At 32.8% G+C, this 20,643-nt stretch overlaps 4 protein-coding genes across 4 annotated transcripts; 1 reads left to right on the forward strand and 3 right to left on the reverse strand.

Moving 5' to 3' along the window:
• Positions 1-5: 5 nt before the first annotated feature.
• LOC129910879 (glucose-induced degradation protein 4 homolog) lies at positions 6-6,248 on the reverse strand. Its single transcript, XM_055988467.1, has 5 exons — positions 6,079-6,248; positions 3,243-3,480; positions 2,985-3,152; positions 2,811-2,924; positions 6-433 (listed from the first exon to the last, which is right to left on the reverse strand). Exons 2-5 carry the CDS (start codon positions 3,387-3,389, stop codon positions 251-253), a joined length of 612 nt encoding a protein of 203 aa, XP_055844442.1. The 5' UTR covers positions 3,390-3,480; positions 6,079-6,248; the 3' UTR covers positions 6-250.
• A 2,246-nt stretch (positions 6,249-8,494) lies between these two features.
• Positions 8,495-18,173, reverse strand: LOC129910187 (cytoplasmic dynein 1 light intermediate chain 1). Its single transcript, XM_055987461.1, has 7 exons — positions 17,532-18,173; positions 15,004-15,194; positions 14,524-14,924; positions 14,221-14,450; positions 14,035-14,146; positions 9,088-9,270; positions 8,495-9,022 (listed from the first exon to the last, which is right to left on the reverse strand). Exons 1-7 carry the CDS (start codon positions 17,615-17,617, stop codon positions 8,768-8,770), a joined length of 1,458 nt encoding a protein of 485 aa, XP_055843436.1. The 5' UTR covers positions 17,618-18,173; the 3' UTR covers positions 8,495-8,767.
• Positions 9,296-12,324, reverse strand: LOC129910189 (early boundary activity protein 2-like). Its single transcript, XM_055987463.1, has one exon. The coding sequence runs from the start codon at positions 10,691-10,693 to the stop codon at positions 9,647-9,649; it is 1,047 nt and encodes a 348-aa protein (XP_055843438.1). The 5' UTR covers positions 10,694-12,324; the 3' UTR covers positions 9,296-9,646.
• On the forward strand, positions 12,454-13,560 carry LOC129910188 (early boundary activity protein 2-like). Its single transcript, XM_055987462.1, has one exon. It carries the CDS (start codon positions 12,454-12,456, stop codon positions 13,504-13,506), a length of 1,053 nt encoding a protein of 350 aa, XP_055843437.1. The 3' UTR covers positions 13,507-13,560.
• Positions 18,174-20,643: the final 2,470 nt, after the last annotated feature.

Raw genomic sequence — 20,643 nt, forward strand, 5'->3', positions numbered from 1 at the left:
CTCACTTATGATGAAAAATATGTATTTTTTATTATAATTTGTTTGGTATCCTATTTACAAGTAAAACAATAAATTGGCGACGAGCATATCTTGCTCGCTAAGTGTAACATTGCAAATTGCTTTTTTTGGGTATATAATATTTGCTTTTTATTTATAATCTCAACGTCGTCGTCGCCCATTTTAAATGACTAAATTTTAACCAATAAATTTAAGCTACAACGCTATGTTAATTTAATATTGAATTTGAAATTTATCTAAACTCGTAAATTTCAATACAACTTTCGGGCACGTGATTTAATTCGATGGATTGATATAGCTCTGATGACTTATGATAATAATAGCCTTCCATTTTTCCTTTAGATTTTGTAAAGCATATATAATAAAATCCGGCAAACGATGCACCGTTTATGTCCTTAATAGTATGGTCCGGTACCTGAGAAAGAAAAGAAATTTATAATGATTCTGTAGACAAAAAATTAAATAAAATATTGATGTTAGTTAAGATTAAATGAAATATTTTTCATAAGTTAATGCTTATAATTTATTATCGATTGAAATTGTTTATTAAACTGCGGACGATTGACTCTTACTCGCAACAAAGGATCGTTTTGGGATACTTTTGGAATCAAAACATCAAAATTTTCTCAAAAGTGGTAAAAGTGTTAAACTTAAGTTCAAGGAACCTAATATAGCTCTTTATTTATACAGGGTGTCCCAAAAGTAATGGATCAAACGAAGTATGTTGATATGCCAACTTTAGGGCTCTCAGAATTTGGTAACTTGTTCTTCCCAAATCCTTTCGGTTTTTGATTTAATGCATTTTTTTTTAAATTTGGATAAATCCCGACTTTGCAACAGTATTTTGCTTCCTCCGCTCATAATTGATTTTTGTTTTTTACAATTCTTTCACTAAAACATTGCCTAATAATAAGAAATAATAATTAATTAATCAAAATATTTTTTATTTCATTCGCCATTTTGCTGCAAATTAATTAACAGTTCCATGTTTTATAAAAACTCAATTTCTTACTTTTATTTCAGAGCAACACTCTGAACAAATTTTTTATGGTGTGACCCTGGTTTATTATTTTGAAAACTTGCCGTGTTATTGCAGATTTCAAAAATGTATAAAAGTTTCCAAAGATGAAATTAGAACGCAAGATATTACAATTTGAATGCAAAAAAAACAGAGGTTTTCAGAGCAAAATAACAAACAAAAATCGAGGCTTTTATTCAAAAAGAAATAAACAAACAACAGTCGAGAAAATTTGTATATTTTTCATTGTTATTTTTCTCTGACAGACCTTGTTTTGTTGCTTTTAAATTGTAATATCTTTAGTTCTAACTTCAACTTTGGAAACTTTTATACATTTTTGAAAACTGCAATAACACGGCAAGTTTTCAAAATAATAAACCAGGGTCACACCATACAAATTTTTTTCAGGGTGTTGCTCTGAAATAAAAGTAAGAAATTGAGTTTTTATAAAACATGGAACTGTTAATTAATTTGCAGCAAAATGGCGAATGAAATAAAAAATATTTTGATTAATTAATTATTTCTTATTATTAGGCAATGTTTTAGTGAAAGAATTGTAAAAAACAAAAATTAATTATGAGCGGAGGAAGCAAAATACTGTTGCAAAGTCGGGATTTATCCAAATTTCACAAAAACTGCATTAAATCAAAAAACGTAAGGATTTGGGATGAACAAGTTACCAAATTCTGAGAGCCCTAAAGTTGGCCTATCAGCATACTTCGTTTGATCCATTACTTTTGGGACACCCTGTATAAAGTTATGGTTCCAAGTCCTGAAGAAAGATTGTCAAACAAATTTTAAGATCAAAGAGGAGTTTGCAAAGGGCTGTTATATGATCACCAATTTTATTTTTATCTCTGATAAACGATGTACTGCCTCCAGCCTCGAAAAGAAGCGGAGGAATTCAATGGGTTCTCATATGTAATCTAAAATATTAAGATTACGCGGAAAGCGTATGCTTCCTCCCTCATGAACTCATGAAGTTCGATCAAATTACATCAAGGGTGGAAAGAGAAGCAAAAATCGTAGGGCTGAAGCTCAATACGGGAAAACCATGTGATCAGAACCAAGTCACTCTTTCAAATAAATATTTCACAAAAGCTGGTGGAGAAAGTACAGAGTATCTCATATCTTGGGTGGTCTCTTATGTAACGAATGCGGGACCAGGCTTTACATGGTCAACAGTATTATTTGGAAGGGACATAGGACCGTTCGGGATGTTGTCTAATATTTGGAGGAATAACTCTCTGAGCCTTAAAGACGAAGCTTCTGGCTGTACCGCTTCAATGTAGAATCTGTAATGCAGCACTTGGAAAATTACATCAACAACAAATTTTGGTTTTCCTGGTACAATCGATGTTGTAAGTCTATCGAAGAACTTTTTAGGAGAACATAAATCTAATATATGTATGAAGACGTCAATGGTAGTGGATTTGAACACACGTTTCGAAAATGCAACGATTGCATACCAATCCAAGCAATCCAACGAAACTTGAAGACTGAGAAGCTTATGGCCTACAACAGTCGAACAAGAGGTATGAGGACTGGTTTCTGTAGGTAGTTTCAATGAATCAATGAATGAAAAACAAATTTATGGAATGAACGATTACGATTTTATGCTGCTAAGCTCTGGAACCAGATTATATATATAAAAAAAACACCCTTGGACTCTTTCAAGAATCTCTAGGAATCTAACTAAAAATCCTTTAAGGAGTTACACCTTCATCTTAAAATGTCCCAATATCAATAATATTACATAAAAATAATGACTTACCAAAAAGTGTTCCTTCCATCGCATAAAAACATAATCACTCTTCTCCAATGTCTCGTAATCAAAATTGTCTGAATAAAATATATCTTTGTAGTCAGCAAAAGCGTTGAATTTACCCTGTTCGTGTTTATTTATTAAATATTTTGCATTCTTTAATAGCAAAAATTATTAACTTACCCAATGACCTCTATCAACATCAGCATTAGCTTCCCACTTTCTTGTCAAAAATGGATATTTTTTCGAGATTATTTCTCCATCAAAAAATGTTGTCAATGTTGGAAATTCAAACGTTAGCCCGTTAATCTTAAGATAGCCGCATAAAAATGAATTCTCCATATCAACATGCTATAAAAGAAAAAAAAAAAAAAATTATTACAAACAATTTGCTATAATGGATCAGAAATATTGAAATTCTTTGCCAATTCAATTACATACCTGCAAGACAACCTCTACATCGTAAGAATTTCCTTGTGATTTTTGGAATCCCTGAAATTTCGATCCATTGTACAGCAATGTTTTGGTAACTCCCGTTTGTTTGGAATTAGCTGGTGGCGGAGGTACTATGTCATCTTTAACGGGCATGTTTGAAGTCGCAACGAACTGGAAAGGTATGATGTTTCGCACAAAAAGTTCTTATCCAGATGAACGTAGTATTCAAATGTTAAAAAAACACCTGTGAAAATAAAATATACCCCCGTATATAACCGAATTTCCAAGTATTGTAAAACATGTTTTTATTTTATTATTTAAAATTGCTTTATCGTAGTAGAAGTTGAACACCTATATGATTTTATCTCATTTGGAGATTTGAAAACAAAACTCAAAAGCCCATAACTCACTAACATAGGTGCACGTCACTTGACGGTTGAGAGAATTAGCTTTCCAGAGTTCCTTTTAAGTTCCAATAATATGACTAATGGCAGAATTTATATGGTCTCTAAAAGAAAGATCACTACGAATTTAGAATTCGAAACTCGGTTTTTGGAGTCAAGTTTCCAGAAAAGCGAAACCTGACCAAGTGCAAAAATTGGAGGCAAATTGACGTTTTGCCTGCACTTGGTAAAATTAAAAAAAAACTATAACAAAGGATGGGTTCAAATGCCACATCCAACTGTCAACAATTTTGTTTTTATTGGTGATAAACGATGTACTGCGCTGTACTGATCAGCCTCAGAGAGATTCTCTTAAAGAACAACCGGTAGAGAAAGAAGAGAGCTTCCAATATCTTGGGAGGGTGGAACCGAACAAGCCGAATGGGAAAGGCAAATGCTGTTTAGTATGTTGTCCAATATCAGGAAGAATAATACTTTGAGCTTAAAGAGCAAGCTAAGACTGTACCGCGCAAAATATTAAATATAAAATGTATGTCTCCGAAACATTCTGTTTTCTGGCCGAACGAGGAACTTCTTGGAAAGGGTCAAGAATCTATTGAATCTATTATACGAAAACGTGAGTGGCAGTGGATTGAACATACGCTTCAAAAAGGCAACGACTGCCTTACAAGTCAAGCAATGCAGAGCTCACTTAAGAAGACAGAAGAGCCGGAAGACGGAGTTCATTTTGGTCAGATGATTTTAGCTATAGATTACTCGTATCATGTATGTTGTTTGACAAGTTGTTCCACAAAGTTGGAACTAATGACGCTAACGTTAATTTAATTGAATTAATTTATCCCCAATTTTGCTGCAAGTTACGGTTTACAGCACTGTCTCCTTTATACTTTTGGGATATTTGAATATTTGGAGTATTCCAAGAGATAGTTAGTTCTTTTACTACAACCCAGTGTTTTCCCAGACATCTATTTCATTGTTGCATTAGTGCAGAATTTTCAGGTAGCACTATCAGCAAGGCCAAGTTGTAGATGTTTTTTCGCAGTTTGCAGTGGTTTGTGAGGAACCCTGTTATTATTTTCAGGTTGTCCCTGCTCAGATGGATGTATATTTTGTATGTTTTTTTGGTTGTAATTCACAAGTAATAATTCTACCTGTCTGAGCTTAGGAGTAGCATTCCAAATTTTAGTTCTTTGGCCTCATCGTTTTTTATCATTTGTTTGATCATATTTATTGGTATTATATTGATATTATATATATTGGACAAAATACCACAAAATGGCTCTGGATATAAGAGTTTGCTAATTCGTTTCCTTAAACTCCAACATGTTGAAAGACCCAGTATTGTGGTATGCCAAGTTCGTTTAGCTTCCTCACACATTACCATACTAGTTTGGAGTTGATGGCATAGGAGTTTATTGCTTTAAGTGCGTCTTGGCTATGTAACATGATACATAGCCATCTATGTATATCGATTTATTTCCGCTGAAATGTGCTAGAAAACTGCCACATTGGAATGGACAGTGTAGTTTAGGCATAAATATCGCACTTAATAGCGTTTTAATTGAAAGCATTGTTCGTGAATCTACCCACTCCGCATTGCTACAAGAATTATGTCAAAATTTTCATCGCATTTTCGCTATTTTAATTTTAGAGATTCGCAAAATATTTTGGGCATTTCTTTCGTTAAAAAAAAAAAAAAACTTTGAAGCAAGTAGTTATTTCAAAGATCCTGTTTTTGCCATGAACAATAGTTTTTTTTGGAAATTGTTATGTACTTTTTTCAATGCGAAAAAAAGAGCGTAAGTAATAATTTCAAGTATCGAATTACCTAACTGTCTTACATAGTTTATCGTCTTAACAATTCAAACAAACCACTTGAGTTTGGTTTTATACTAACTGCGTATATGTACACGAATTTTGGCACATGTCGAAAGAAAGCTAAAGACTTAAGATATATGCTATGTCTTGTCTACCCTAAAGAATGTTGCACTCAGCAGAAATGCATTATTTTTTTCCCGACCGCGCTCAAGTACTTAAATGAGAACAAAAATGTCTAATTAAATCAATAAAATTATAATTATTTCCTCTTTGAGTACAGAATATTTGTCTATTTTTGGATATAATATATTATATTGCCTATAGGTAGGTATACAATTATTATTGTTGTATAAAATAATGCAACTGTAGGTGGTAATATAAACTATCTAGTTTTCTATCAAACAACGCAACGCATATTAGTGTTTAAGAATCAAATAAACAATGAAAAAAAAAAAAAATAAAAACAAGATGCAATATGTATGTATTTTGTATATTATTTTTGGCAAAATTATAAATTATCTTGTTCTTGGATTCCAATCAACTGTGGCCAAAGAAGAACCTATAGGCTTGTATAGAGGAAACAGTTTAGAAATGGTTTTTATGAAAATGTTGATACTTACTTGAATACGAATATTTTAATAAATAAATTGATAAATATCGATTAAGAATAAAGTATATAATATATTAATTGTTAAACATTTATAATAGAATGCGCATAATTTTGCTAAATATAATCTTATGAACGAATTTTGCTCTTTTGACGGTAACAAACACAGAAAATAAAATAATCTATAAAAAAGTGACAAAGGCCTTCTAACAGCTGTTTGACGTTTGTTTGACTTATATGAAATGGAATGTTCAAAGTTTAATTTTAAAATTTGGTCTGAACGGGATGTACAAAATAGTAAGCGGCAGCATTCAGCTTTAAAGAAACATTTTGTAAATAGAGTATGCTTTTCTTGTTTCACTTTTGTGGTTTATTTTCCTTTCGATAGGTCTTAAAATGCTCGCTAAAGTTCAGTCTGATGATCAAGTAGGTCCTAGTGACTAGATTATGGCGAAAGAACTAACCGCTGGAATTTTTTGATTTTTTGATAAAATTTATCTTTTTTTAGAGATATTTAATTGGTTTAGTTTTCAAAATATTTAAATTTTTGTCCAAAACGAGTTTGCGTATACGCCATGAAAATCAGGGGTCGTTCGTATCACGGCACACGATTACGATCATACGTTAACGTTTTGACTATTGCTCTCTCTATTTATTCAATAGAAAAAGATAGGGACACATAGCAACCATACGTTAACGAACGTATGCCGTAGTTCGACCCCAAAAGTTCTTTTATTCATACACGTACGTCAAAAAAAAAAAAAAACATAACCGCATTAAGACGTTCGTCAAAATAATAAAAATTTTCATAAAAATTTTCATAAATTGCATGAAAAATTTGGCGTAAATCCTGGTACGCTGCTCGCGCTAAATTTTAGCCAAGATAAAATTTCCATACAAGTTATCGATAGTTTGTATGGGACTCATTTTATCCCGGCTAACATTTTTCGATAATTTGTATGGGAGCTAAAATTAAGCGCGAGCAGCGTACCAGGCTTTAAAAGCCAAAATTTGCTGTTTACGTCGAAAAATACGTGAATAGCTCAGCAACGAAAAAAGATAGAAAAAAAACGGATAACAGTTTTGAAAAGAGCAACCTCGAAAACGTTAAACTGCATACCTAGTCCAAAAAATGCAATTTGGCGTATACATATATATATGCAAGCAGCTGCACGGATTTCTAAAAGATGGTGCCTGTGGTTTTAAAATTTTTGTAAGTTGGTTCTTCTGAGTTCTGACCCTCAATTGTGTTCAGCCCTATCGGGAGTTTCACGTGAAAGGTTTTCCACCCGGAATATTTTTGTTCGCTCGGAATTTTTAAAGGTATCGTGAGTTTCACCCGAAGGGAATTAACATTTTCCACTAAACTAGTTTGTTGTTCGGCACCAAAATTTAAGTGAGAGGAGAACTGTCGACTACCTCGCATATAACTTTAAAAAAAAGTTGAAAATACCGAGAGATGTTTGAGCGTGAACAATTTTTCGCCCGGAACTCACAATCAGCCCTATTGTGAGTTTCACGTGAAATGTTTATCGCCCGGAATATTTTTGTTCGCCCGAAATTTTAAAAGGTATCGCGAGTTTCACTCGAGGGGAATTTACATTTTCCGCTAAAATAGTTTCTTGTTCGGCACCAAAATTTAAGTGTACGAAGAGCTACCGAATACCTCGCATATTAGCTGAAAAAAAGTCGAAAATACCAAGAGATGTCCAAATGTGAACAACTTTTCGCCCGGAACTCACAATAGGGGAAAAGTGAAATTCAATTTTTCCGGGCGGGTGGTGCTTATCCGATTAGGACTTAAGTCATTAGCGTTGGGTAGATCCGAAATGAGATAATTTCGGAAGTAAGGCCAAAAAACCTTTTCATTGAATCGTTCTCAAATCAATCACAATAGAATCGCACATCCGTTAAAAAAGAAATAACGCGTTCAAGATTTTTTTTTACCCTAGATGGTTTGGTTATGCTTCGTCAAATCGACGAACACATTTTTCAAAATTTGAAATTTCCCTAAAAACATCTCTAAATAATTTTAATTTTAAGTGAGGAAAACACTATGATTTCTGCAAAAAATCTAAGTTTTTGCTTAGAAAATAATATGTTGAAAGGTTTTAGTGCGAAATTTCAGAATCAAATCCACCATAGTTTGGGTAGAGCGTAGGTTTTAAGATGGGCTTCGTCGATTCGACGAAGGATAACTTCATTGTGCGTTAAAAATAAGCATAACCTTCCATGGTTAAATAACATACTCCGTCCAACAAAAAAAAAAGTAGGTTCAGCAGACACAAGAAAAAGAAAACATATTATTTGCCTCAGTAAGTAAATTTAATGGCAATAAAATCCATCTTCTAATTTTCATTTGCTGCATAAAATGCTATTACCACCACATGAACCAAATTATCGAATTTTTCAATTAAAACTTACAATAATTGTATCTTACTGAAATTTAATCTCGTTTCATTGGGCATAAATATACAATAGAAAGTTATCATAATTTGATTATTATAACATCTTTTTTCTTTGTTATTTATTATAATAAAAATTAATAAGTTAATTATTTTGTAAGCTGAAACTATATATCTGCGCAGGCGCTGAGAACTGCCTCTTATTGAAACAATTGGGATTACATCATTAAGTTGGATTTTGTGAATATTGCTATATTTAACCATCCATTGCTAACCATTGGCGTTGGCGGTTATTTTTTAACAATCTGATTGCGAAAAATCAATATCCTTTTTCACACTCCTTGCCAGTCTATCGAGCTCAGCAGCTGCGTCGGTGCGTACTGAAAACTTTTCGGGTGTAATTGAGACATCTGTGCCATTAGCTGTGCGAGGTGAATTGAGTGTACCCGGTGGAGTTGCAGGCGAACCTGATTTTTTGTGCAGTAAAGAATTAAAGAAATTAGCAAGGACACCCTCACCCCCAGGTGTTGATGGATTGAGTTTAGGATCAATCTAAAACAAAAATTATAAGGGAACATAGTTTTACCTTGGCAAATATTATTTTTTTTTAATTTTACCTTTATGGGCGAGCTTTGACTTGTCGAGCCTGGTGTTCGTGTAACATTTTTATTACCACCTTGAGAACGCAGTGGCGATTCTCCACGGATTTGACCCTGACCTTGTTGAAGAATTTGCTGTTGCCTCTGCAGGAAAGTTTGTTCGTCTTCAGTTTGAACCTCAGCTTCTCGATTCGAAACAGTCTGCAAGAAGAAATTTTGATAATTTCATAGAAAGAACGAAAACCGTGCCGATTTTGGATGTGATTGATAGGAAAAAAATATTGATATTTTTGAAAATGTGTTTAAATTGTAGGTATGAGATGTACAAGCCAAAAAAAGGAAACGAGACAAAAATAGTACGGGAGATGGTCTGGAGATGGTTAATCCTTTGAACTACAAGAGCAAGTACGTGCGATCCAGTCGTACATTTAATTTTTCATTGTTAACGCAAAACTGCATGAAAAAAAAGGGCTTTTTTGTAAAATTTGTTTCAACATGTTTATTATAAATTATTTCTAATCCTATTTTTTGAATCAATCAATTGTATTTTAATTTGTTTCTGTTTTCTGTTATATGTTTAAACAGTTTCGTCCTTTTTCAGCTTCATTCGTTTAATTTTCTTGGCAGCATCAGCACATTTAGTTGTAATTGTTGCTCTTACAAGTTGCGGAGTCACTTTAAATCTATAGCAAATAAAATGAGTAATATCAGCCGTTTTGTTTGAATCAAGTTGAGCTTTGATTGGTCTTTCGCGTCCACGAAATGCCGGTGATTGATTTCCAGTAAGTGAATGTGTCGCCAGGATGTCTTCGCCGAAAATCACATTGCAAAGGTCCCTTGTTGCACCAGCAGAATCCTTCCATCGCAATGAGTCAAAGTCCTTTCGACTGATTTCCGTTCCGTTTGGTCCAAGTATCAGCATTTCGGAAAGTGGGCCCGCAGAATATGGATATTCTATTGAACATGGGCTTTTGGATCTATGTTCTGGATCTATTTCTGTATCACTTTCGTCTGAACTGCTTTTTCTTTTTCCACTTGATGATTCCGATGAAGTGTCAGAGTCTTCGTCACAACAAGACAAATCCGATTCGCTGTCTGAAGAGTCATCTGATAGGCTGTCCGAGTGTGAGTGATTGTTCCTTTTAATGATTGAAAATTTGTAATGCTTTTCGCTGTACTGCTCTTGAAGTTCCTTTAGTTTTTCCATCACTTTGTTGAATAAATTGTCGTAATCCTTATGACGCAACTCAATTCGCTTGATTAATTTTAACAGGTCTTCATCCGTTTGGGGTTGGTTTTCTTCAGGAATGGTTTCTATTTCTTCTTTGAGTTGCAAATTGTCTATTTCCCCTTCTTTTGGTTCTATTTTTACTTTAACTGTATTTTCGGCTTCTTGTTGGTGCTCTTTCTTTTGCAGTTCTTTTTCTTCGTCCTCTAGCAGTTTATATTCAAAAATTTGCTTAAGATCAGATCGCTCTTCATCGTATGGTTCCATAATAATTGTCAGCGATAGTCCTTCCATATTATATTCGATTTCTTCAAGTGTGTCCTTTATACCATAACCAAAATAATCGTCTAATGTTCTTGGTTCTTCTGGTGAAATATAATTTTCAATGTGATGCATTATGTTGTTTTGTTTTTCGATTTGAACTTGTTGAAGGTTTCAGTTTGACTGTGAAGTCTATTTCCGATTTTGTGTATTTATTAGAAAAATAATCAATGAATTCCAAAAGGGAGCTACCTGACTTAAAGTTTTGAAAATTTTATTGCCGTTGAATTAGCCATTGGAATTGAAAAAAAACACGCGGCGCAACAGGTAGAAAAAAGGTTATCTCTTTTGGAAGGGATTAGGTTAATTACTATATTCCTGTGAAAAGATCATAAAATCTATCTGCAATGTAAGTACCTATGTTTTATTTTATGGATTCATTTTTTATGGTTAGATTATTTTAATTTTCAAATTGGTTACCACAGGATTTCTTTAAGTCAATGAAGTCGGTCCACCACATGAAGACTTTTCGTGAATTAATAAGCTTAAAGGGTTTCATATATGTATGTACATACAATTTTGAATATGCACTTTTTGCAATATTACAGAAAAATTTCCCGAATTTGGATTTAATACAAAAATTTATTATGTCCAATTAATTAATACAAAAAAAGTTTATCTTGAAATGAACGCTAATATACTGAAAAATACAAAAAAAGCCTATTAAAAGGACATGTGATTTATGATTACTTTTTAATAACAAACCAATAAGACCAAAATCACTATGTTTCTATGACCATAACGAGAGTTGAATCGACAGTTGTGAGAACAGATTAAATCCAGAGGTCGAACTACGGCATACGTTCGTTAACGTTTTGACTATTCGGCCATTCCAAAGTAACGGAGAAGACATATTGACCTTGTTTCCAGTTTATCTCGTTGAAGAAGCAATCTTTTTTCTTGAAACTTGGTAGATCTTAAGGTCTCATGATAAAGTTGATGTTCTAGAAGTTTTAATCCGTTTTCAAAAAAAAAAAAAACCCGCAACCGCGGATGTAAATCCACATCCGAAACATCTCTAAAAAAGACGGACATACACACAGAATTGCGGGATCCACTTTTTTGGCATTCTCAGTCATCGTAATGTTATGTGTGATTGTTATCTCGAGTTCCAATTTGTTTGCTTGGAAAATTTAGCGAATCTAACTGATTTTGGTCTCATTGGTTTGTTATTAAAAAATACTTATAAATTACATGTCACACGGACGCTAAAATATTTTTTTTTTATTTTACAAACCCAGTTGAACCTTGAAATAATACTTTAATTTTTTTATATTTCAGTCTTTTAGCTTTCATTTCAAGGTTCAATTCTTTTTCGCCTTAACTAAATTTATTTTTTTATTAAATTCCAAATTCAGGAGCGAATTTTTGTATTATTACAAAAAGTGGATATGAAATTTGTATGCAAGTGAAACACTTTAAGTTTATAAAATCACGAAAACCAATAAGTCCTCATGTGTTCGACCGAAATCATTACCAAGCTTATAAGATATTAAGAACATCCTTTGGTTACCAATTTGAAAAATAAAGTAATCATAATCTAATCATAAAAAACTGAATACATAAAACAAAAACATACCTAAATAGCATAATCTATTTTATGACCATTTCTTATATGCAGTAATTTTACATTTGGCTAATTTTTCCAAAAGAGATAACCTTTTTTTCTACCTGTAAATTAAACGGCAATGAAAAAATATGTTTTTCAAAGCTTAAGCCAGGTAGCTCCCTTTTGGAATTCATTGATTATTTTTCTAATAAATACACAAAATCGGAAATAGATTTCACAGTCAAACTGAAACCTCCAACAAGTTCAAAAGGAAAAAAACAACATAATGGATTACATTGAAAATTATATTTTACCAGAAGAACGTGAAGTACCAAGAACATTAGACGATTATTTCGGTTATGGTATAAAGGACACACTTGAAGAAATCGAATATAACATGGAGGGGCTATCGCTGATAATTATAATGGAACCGTACGATGAAGAACTATGTGAAAAGCAAGTTTTTGAATATAAACTGCTAGAGGACGAAGAAGAAGAATTGCAAAAAGAGGAACACCAACAAGAAGCCAAAAATACAAATAATGTAAAAATAGAACCAAAAGAGGAGGAAGAATACAAATTGCAACTGAAGGAAGAAATAGCAACCATTCCTGAAGAAAACCAACCCCAAACGGATGAAGACCTGTTAAAATTAATCAAGCGAATTGAGTTGCGTCATAAGGATTACGACAATTTATTCAACAAAGTGATGGAAAAACTAAAGGAACTTCAAGAGCAGTACAGCGAAAAGCATTACAAATTTTCAATCATTAAAAGGAATAATCACTCACACTCGGACAGCCTATCAGATGACTCTTCAGACAGCGAATCGGATTTGTCTTGTTGTGACGAAGACTCTGACACTTCATCGGAATCATCAAGTGGAAAAAGAAAAAGCAGTTCAGACGAAAGTGATACAGAAATAGATCCAGAACATAGATCCAAAAGCCCATGTTCAATAGAATATCCATATTCTGCGGGCCCACTTTCCGAAATGCTGATACTTGGACCAAACGGAACGGAAATCAGTCGAAAGGACTTTGACTCATTGCGATGGAAGGATTCTGCTGGTGCAACAAGGGACCTTTGCAATGTGATTTTCGGCGAAGACATCCTGGCGACACATTCACTTACTGGAAATCAATCACCGGCATTTCGTGGACGCGAAAGACCAATCAAAGCTCAACTTGATTCAAACAAAACGGCTGATATTACTCATTTTATCTGCTATAGATTTAAAGTGACTCCGCAACTTGTAAGAGCAACAATTACAACTAAATGTGCTGATGCTGCGAAGAAAATTAAACGAATGAAGCTGAAAAAGGACGAAACTGTTTAAAGAAACAACAAAAAATAGGAATAAATTAAAATACAACAATTGATTGATTCAAGAAATAGGATTAAAAATAATTTATAATAAACATGTAGAAACAAATAAAAAAAAACTTTTTAATACAAAACTCGTATATAATAAATAGTATCGTCTTTATCGACTCTCAGTACTTAGGTCATGAAAAGATGGATTTCTTCAGCACAACAGGTGCAATTAGAGCGATAAACTGTTAAGATAATAGTGCGTTAATAAAATTACAGCCTCGGGAAATCAAGACAAAATTGATCTTGTATTCCCTATTTAATATTTCAATTAAAATTTTCGATCAAAGGTTTGTGTTTTTTTTTCCAAAATGTCAACTGTTTTTGCATATAACTAGTAAGCTAAATTTTAGTTTCCACTCTAAATTATTCCCAAATTATAGTTGATTTCAGATTTTAAGAAGTTAATTTGGGGAGCTAAAATTGTTTTAAACTCCCTCTTTGTTTATAAAGTCTCAATTATAATTGTTATAATGTATGTGTATTTTCTTACCTTCCGGGATGGAGGAGCGATAATAATGTCCGTATAGTAATCCTCGGCTTTGCATGAATGCATGTTCTCGTACAAAATACTTATTTTCTTTAGATTATCCCATCCAGCAGGACTAACAAATTAAACATAGAATTAAATAATTATTTCAAATCAATTATTAATTTTTGTTTTTTTTTTCTGTCTTACATTAAAACAGCATCTTTTTCAACAACAAGCGCAGGTGTACGGAATGGTAAATCGTAAATTCTATGAGTTAAATATTTATAGAGCAGATCACAGTTCTTGTCTTCCTTAACGCTGGTATAAAACAGAGATGTTCCATGCTGTAGACAAAATCTACGTATCCACTGTTGTATAAAATCGAAATGCTCATCCCTATAATCGTATTCTTTTTCTAATGTCGTCATATAGTCGGTCTGTTGGTATAATACAAAATTTATAAATAAGCAAAAAAATGTTGATGCTAATGTTTTTTTTTTAAGTTATTACTTTTGTGACAACTACAACCATATCTAGACCAAGATTTGTTGTAAGCGCCCCTTCTGTCAGAGGCAATAAATCATCATCATCAACAGAATTATTACGAACTGATCGTTTTATAGGAGAACCAGGATCTAGATCATCGCCAACTTCACAATAACTTTGCCATGAAGTAATTAGACGTTGGCGGGCATCTCTACTCTCCTCGGGATCCAATTTAAGGCTCTCAATATGTTCTGCAAGCACTTTTATCCAATGATTAAGTTGCTCGAGCCATGACCACGGTGCTGTCATTGACACTGTGAGTATCACTAAGGTGTGTGCATAGTTATTTTCGTTTAAGGCATACTTCAAGAGATTTACATGACCTGGATCGCCATCAAGAACCCAAACACCTAATCGAGTCATATCTAATTTGAAAGAAAGGAGGAAAAGTTTCGAATATTAAGACAATTTCTTAGTTTAATGTTGAAATATAAATACACCTACCATCTCTGTATTCGTCCTTAACATCAATGTAAGCATATTCTAGGCCAGAACCTTTCTTCGGATCCTCAACGCCTTGCAGTTTAGCGATTAGTGTTGTCTTTCCCGTGGCATTATCACCTAATACTAAAACAGATTTGTTCGATGGAAGTTTTGTGCTGCCCTGCTTTTGAACCTCGCTCAATATTGCCGACCTAAAATTAGATTTTTGATATTTATTTTATGGATGCGTTTTTATCCTTTTGGTAAAATTGTTAAAAAATAATTCAAGCATAACAAAGAAATGTCATCATTTGTTTTACATTTATTTTGATTGTAACTTAACTTCACTTCAAAAATCTAAAACAAATCACAATTTTTGGTTGATTTATATGTTACAAAAGAGGACACCGCCTGTTTTGAAAATTATGTCTGTTACCATAGGATATTATTGTCTGAAAATGTATGTTCAATACATTTTCTGTGGGTTTAGATCGTGACTTTGAGCTGGCCAGCTGCAAACACCGATTTTTTACTTCAAAAACCAATCTTGTACTATTTTTGATGCATGTTTTGGGGTCATTTTTATGTGTAAATATCCAATTTACTGGCAAAAAATATGGTTCTATGGTATTCTTAAGTATATTAAGATAGGAGAATTTATTCATTTCGCCATCCACTTAACCATCAAATTTCATCCTTCTTGTTTCATCGTTTTCAGATTAATACTATGCGTTGTACTCTTTACATTTAGGGTGAAGGACAAAAAATGTTTTGCCATCGGATCTAATGCAATTAACCTTTGTCCAAAACACTCTCATTCAAAATTGCATATTTTTATTCAGATATTTTTTAGGAAATGTTAGGCGATTTTTCCTCTTTTTTTGGTTTTTCTTGCTTACCCGTCTATACAGCTCAGCATCATTATATTAAGACCCGTTTGCTGAATCGAAACTTAAGCATTTAAGTTCTACATAAATCCTTATCCTTAGATAGGAATATTTATAGGACTGTAATTTCTAAACAGTAAGTGATACAAGATACAAGTGATAAAATAGCTCAGCTCATATACATACATACCAGTTTGTAGAAATTTTTTTTTTTTTTTTAATCCTTTTCTTCTTTTGAGATATAAAAGAAAAACCCATTTTTGTGACCTTTGGCACACTATAACGGGTCCAACGGACGGAAGAACTTTCAGGACTTTTCACAGATTGTAAACCACCTCAATACCAACCTGTATACCAAACATCAGACTGTTACGAATTTTCTTTCTTTGGCTTTTTTGGCCTATTCTTCCTGGGTTCAAATTACTCCGGAGAAAAACATTTTTAACCTTTTTGTTAGGTGAAGGAACACAAAACTACAAAAAATGTCAAAATAAGTACTAAAGGGTATTCGCTGGAGTGAATGAAAAAGATATATGACCCGAGGTCAGAACGTGATCTTTTAATTAGCAAATAAAACTCAGTTATGTTTGGTGGTATAAATCATTTTAAAAATGAATAATATAATTAAACTCAAGAATCTGATTACCTACTTCCATTAAATGTTTACCAAGATCTATTCTGGATGGATACACTTGGCTTTAGCCAGAATGGTAGCCAGATGCTATAAAAAAAATTACAAATCACAGATATCTCAAAAATCTAAACTGACTTTATGCTGGAAAACAGATTTTAGCAGAGATAAGTACATAATAGTTTTATTATTGAGCTTTGGACTATGATTTAATAATATCTAAATAAATAAAATGAAGTAAAGTAAATAAATGCAAGGTTACTATTTAAATTTTCAATTGTATATAAATATTCAGAGAAAATATTCATAACATCTTAAACAAGCAGATCAAGTTTATTAAATTAAGTATAAGAAGCCTTCCTAAAAGAAAACCCTTAAAGTAGATGTTCTTTTCATAATGTTAACAACAGGCAACCCGAAACAAAGCAATTTGTATTTTCCACCTGTGATTCAACACAATAGATTGAATTACGTGATTGGAATCCTAATTATTGTTATCGGGTTTTGTATTTTATGAAAAATAAAAATCTTTATAAATTTTTTAAATCATCAATTCCTATCGATTAACCCATTAGACTTATAGTTCTTGGTTAGATTGATAAATTCTTATAAATCTTTTCAAACATATTGAACCAAATTGGCAACACCTTTTTACCATTTTTGGCAAAGGTGTGTGTTGTCACTATAAATTGACAGTTACCTTTTACAACACTCTTCTCCCAATCATCTTTTTGTAGGTAATTAAAACCACTCACCAGAGCCCAGAGTCACCACTCCACTACTCACTGGGAGGGTCTTCAACTTCTACTCAAAAAGTCTTCGTATGAAGTCATGCAATTTCATTGATATGCAAAATAATGTACAACTCATTCGGAAAAACTAAAACTACAAAAAAAAAAAACTGCAAGAGATAAAAAAGAAGTTCAATTTCAGGGACACCAGATGGAATTGATGATGATGTGTTGTCAAGATTTCTCTTTGTTTAGAGGTTACACTATTATAAATGGGCCTTGGCTTTGCTCTAATCTTACCATAAGTTCTCCTTTTCGGCAGCATCCTTTTTCTTTGCACCAATAGCCGTATGACCATTCATTTGAGTGCCAATTTCCATCGCCATCTTCTCACACCACAGAATAAGAGATGTGGGAATCTACAAACTCGAAGGTTTCTTGTGTCCAAAAAGTGGAGCTTTGATATTTACAAAATTTTATGGAAATAAATAAAATTAAAAAATATACACAACTAAAATACAGCAAACACTTTGCGAATTCTTTATTTTTTCTCGCGAGCGAGCTTCAAGAATTATTTGAAAGTTTTTTTTTTTTTTAATAAAAAGATCTCGTTGATGACTCAAGAAAAAAAGAGGCAGCGCGAGCACAAAAGTTGAGGTGGAGGAGAGGTTGATTTTTCAGGTTTGGTTGGCAAAAAAAGAATAAAGTTTATTGTAATTCACAGCAGGACTTTATCATGCAGACAACAATAAAAAAACTTTTCTTTATTATTTTGGGGGTTTATTTTATTTTCTGCTTTTAATCGCAAAGTGCGAGAGAAAATTAGCAAACAGCAAGGGATTTTCTTTTTTGGACTTCACTTTTTTTTTACAACAAAAATAAAGAAAAATTTGGTGTGTGCTTGATACTAGCTCGCTCACACACTTGTTTTTCGAATAAGAATTTATTTTTTTTTCTTGGTATTCACTTGTGTGTTTTGTCTCATTTGGGGTATGAGAGAAGTTGCCAACAATGCAGAATATTATTTTTTATTGACATTTTGGAAAAAAGTGATGCCAATTCGATTAAACACAAATTTTCATGGCTGCATTCAGAACTTTTAAAAAAGAAATAGAGAATTTCTTTAAATTTACTTCGAACGGGAAATCGACCAAGTTATATCTATACTACAGAGTAGGGATGCTGCGAATACTCGCATCCGCATCCGCAAATGCGGAACATCCGCATGAATTGGGACATCCGCATCCGCAATAATCAATGCGGATGCAAAGAAGATGCGACAAGAAAGAAGTTGGGTGCAGCCGGCGAATGGCGCGTACCAATGGGATTCACATCGAGTAATACTATGTTTCCACCTACGCTAAATCCGAGATTTAGCTAAGTAGATTTAGAATAAATCTCGAGATTTATTTTAAATCTACTTCGCTAAATCTCAGATTTGGGTTCAGCTACCCTAAATCAAAGATTTTCACCTAATTTCAATCCGAGATTTAGAATAAAACTCGAGATTTGTGCTAAATCTACTTAGCTAAACCTCGGATTTAGGGTAGGTGGAAACGTAGTATAACGGTCTGTGACTGATTTTTGTAGGCAAAACACAGAAAAAATGCAAAAGTGTTAATTTTATAGACCGTTTTCACTAGAGCCGAAATTGGATAATTTCGAAAATTATCTCATTTTGAATTTCAAATTGTATAGGGAAGTTTTAGAATTTGGAATTCGAACTGACCTAATTTGCGAAACTATCAAATTTGAGGCGAAAACAGGCTATTAATATACATAGATCTTTCTTTCCTGAAAAAAAGGGTCAGTGCCAGTGAAATCTTTAACGATAATTTCTACCCACAAGGCAGTTTTTCTAGGGAACAGATATGTATTAAGTAGCGCGGGCTTAACTAACCAACCTCTGTGTAACCGACTTGATGCAGATAAGGTGGCGGTGTTACTTTTTATTAAGTCTAATGCACCTCTTTTTAATTTCTCTCACTGAAATTAATAAAAATGTTATTTATAACTGTATCATTGTTTTAATTAATTTATATTAATTTTTTATATAAGACCTTGAACATCCGCGTCTGCAGATGTTAACTCTCAAAAATCCGCATCTGCATTCGCGGATGTGAAAAAATCCACATCCGCAACATCCCTAATACAGAGATATGCAGATGCAGATCATAGATTTTCACACGTCGAAGACGAAGATATGAAAAACCAAAAGCTGTTAATACCAAACAAAAAATCTTATATTGCCGTACACTCAGAGAAAAAAATAGGCCAGTTGTACAAATATTTAATTCGTGGTTCAGCAACTTTTATCTTTTGAAATAGGTGTTAAAGGTGCAGTTTAGCACTCGTTCAAGATGTTAAAATAGCTAAAGTCATGCTTGAACCAAACTTGATCCACAGTTAATCCGCCGAAATCGGAGAGATAAATTGCTAAACCGATTCTGACCCACGTTTGTACAACTTGCCCTTAATATAAGGATAACTATTTTAAATAGTTAAAAAGTGTTAAATGTGACTATTTTAATAGTCAATCGAAGCACTTATTATTTTGTGGCTACCTAAAATCTTTTACTTCTCGTCTTGGATGGTTTCTAAACGACCTGAAGCGGTTGTATTCAAACAGTTTGAGTTTGAAAGTGAATGCGTGGGGACTGGAGAGATCAACTCTTCATTTTTTTTAGCTTTTTTTCTTATCGAACGTTGTCAGTAAGTCGGATTTATCTCGCTTTAGTAGAAAGTTTCACTCGGGCGTATACTTCTTATTTTAAGAATAAAAAGAATTTAGTTACAAACGGTACCTTCCATATAAATTATGCAATAAATATAAAACATAAATTTCGGAAAAAAACTTTTCTAAAAAATTAAAAAAAATTATTAAATTTTTTTTTTCAATTTTTTTTTAACGGTGGCCCTTATTGCGAGTGTCGGTCAACTTTCGATGCAATAAAAGTCGATCGAATCGATAAATATCTGTTTTGGTACCTTTTGTGTATCTCGTTCGACAAAAATATTTGCTATTGTTAACTATGAACTTGATTTGAATCGATATCAAAATTGTAAACGAAAAAGATCTCATGATAAAACGAAAAATTTCGTTCACAATAGAATTTCACGACACCAAAACTCTTTTTCGACGGTTGATTTTCGAAAAAAGTCGTCTATCGATAGATATTTACAATACCAAAATTATTTTTCGATGATCGACTATCGATAGACAAACGACACTCCTAATAATGGCCGGTGTCTTTCAAAATGTTATTTTTTGTTTTTAATTTTAAATAAACAAGTTGACCGATTTCAGTAAAAAATTGAATGGGTACTAAACATACGAGTTTTGTTAGAATAACTAAAGTAAAAAAAACCTGTTATAAGTAAAATCTTAAAAAATGTTTTGTTTGCATGTTTC

Source organism: Episyrphus balteatus, chromosome 2, assembly GCF_945859705.1.
Source record: "Episyrphus balteatus chromosome 2, idEpiBalt1.1, whole genome shotgun sequence".
Lineage (NCBI taxonomy): Eukaryota > Metazoa > Arthropoda > Insecta > Diptera > Syrphidae > Episyrphus > Episyrphus balteatus.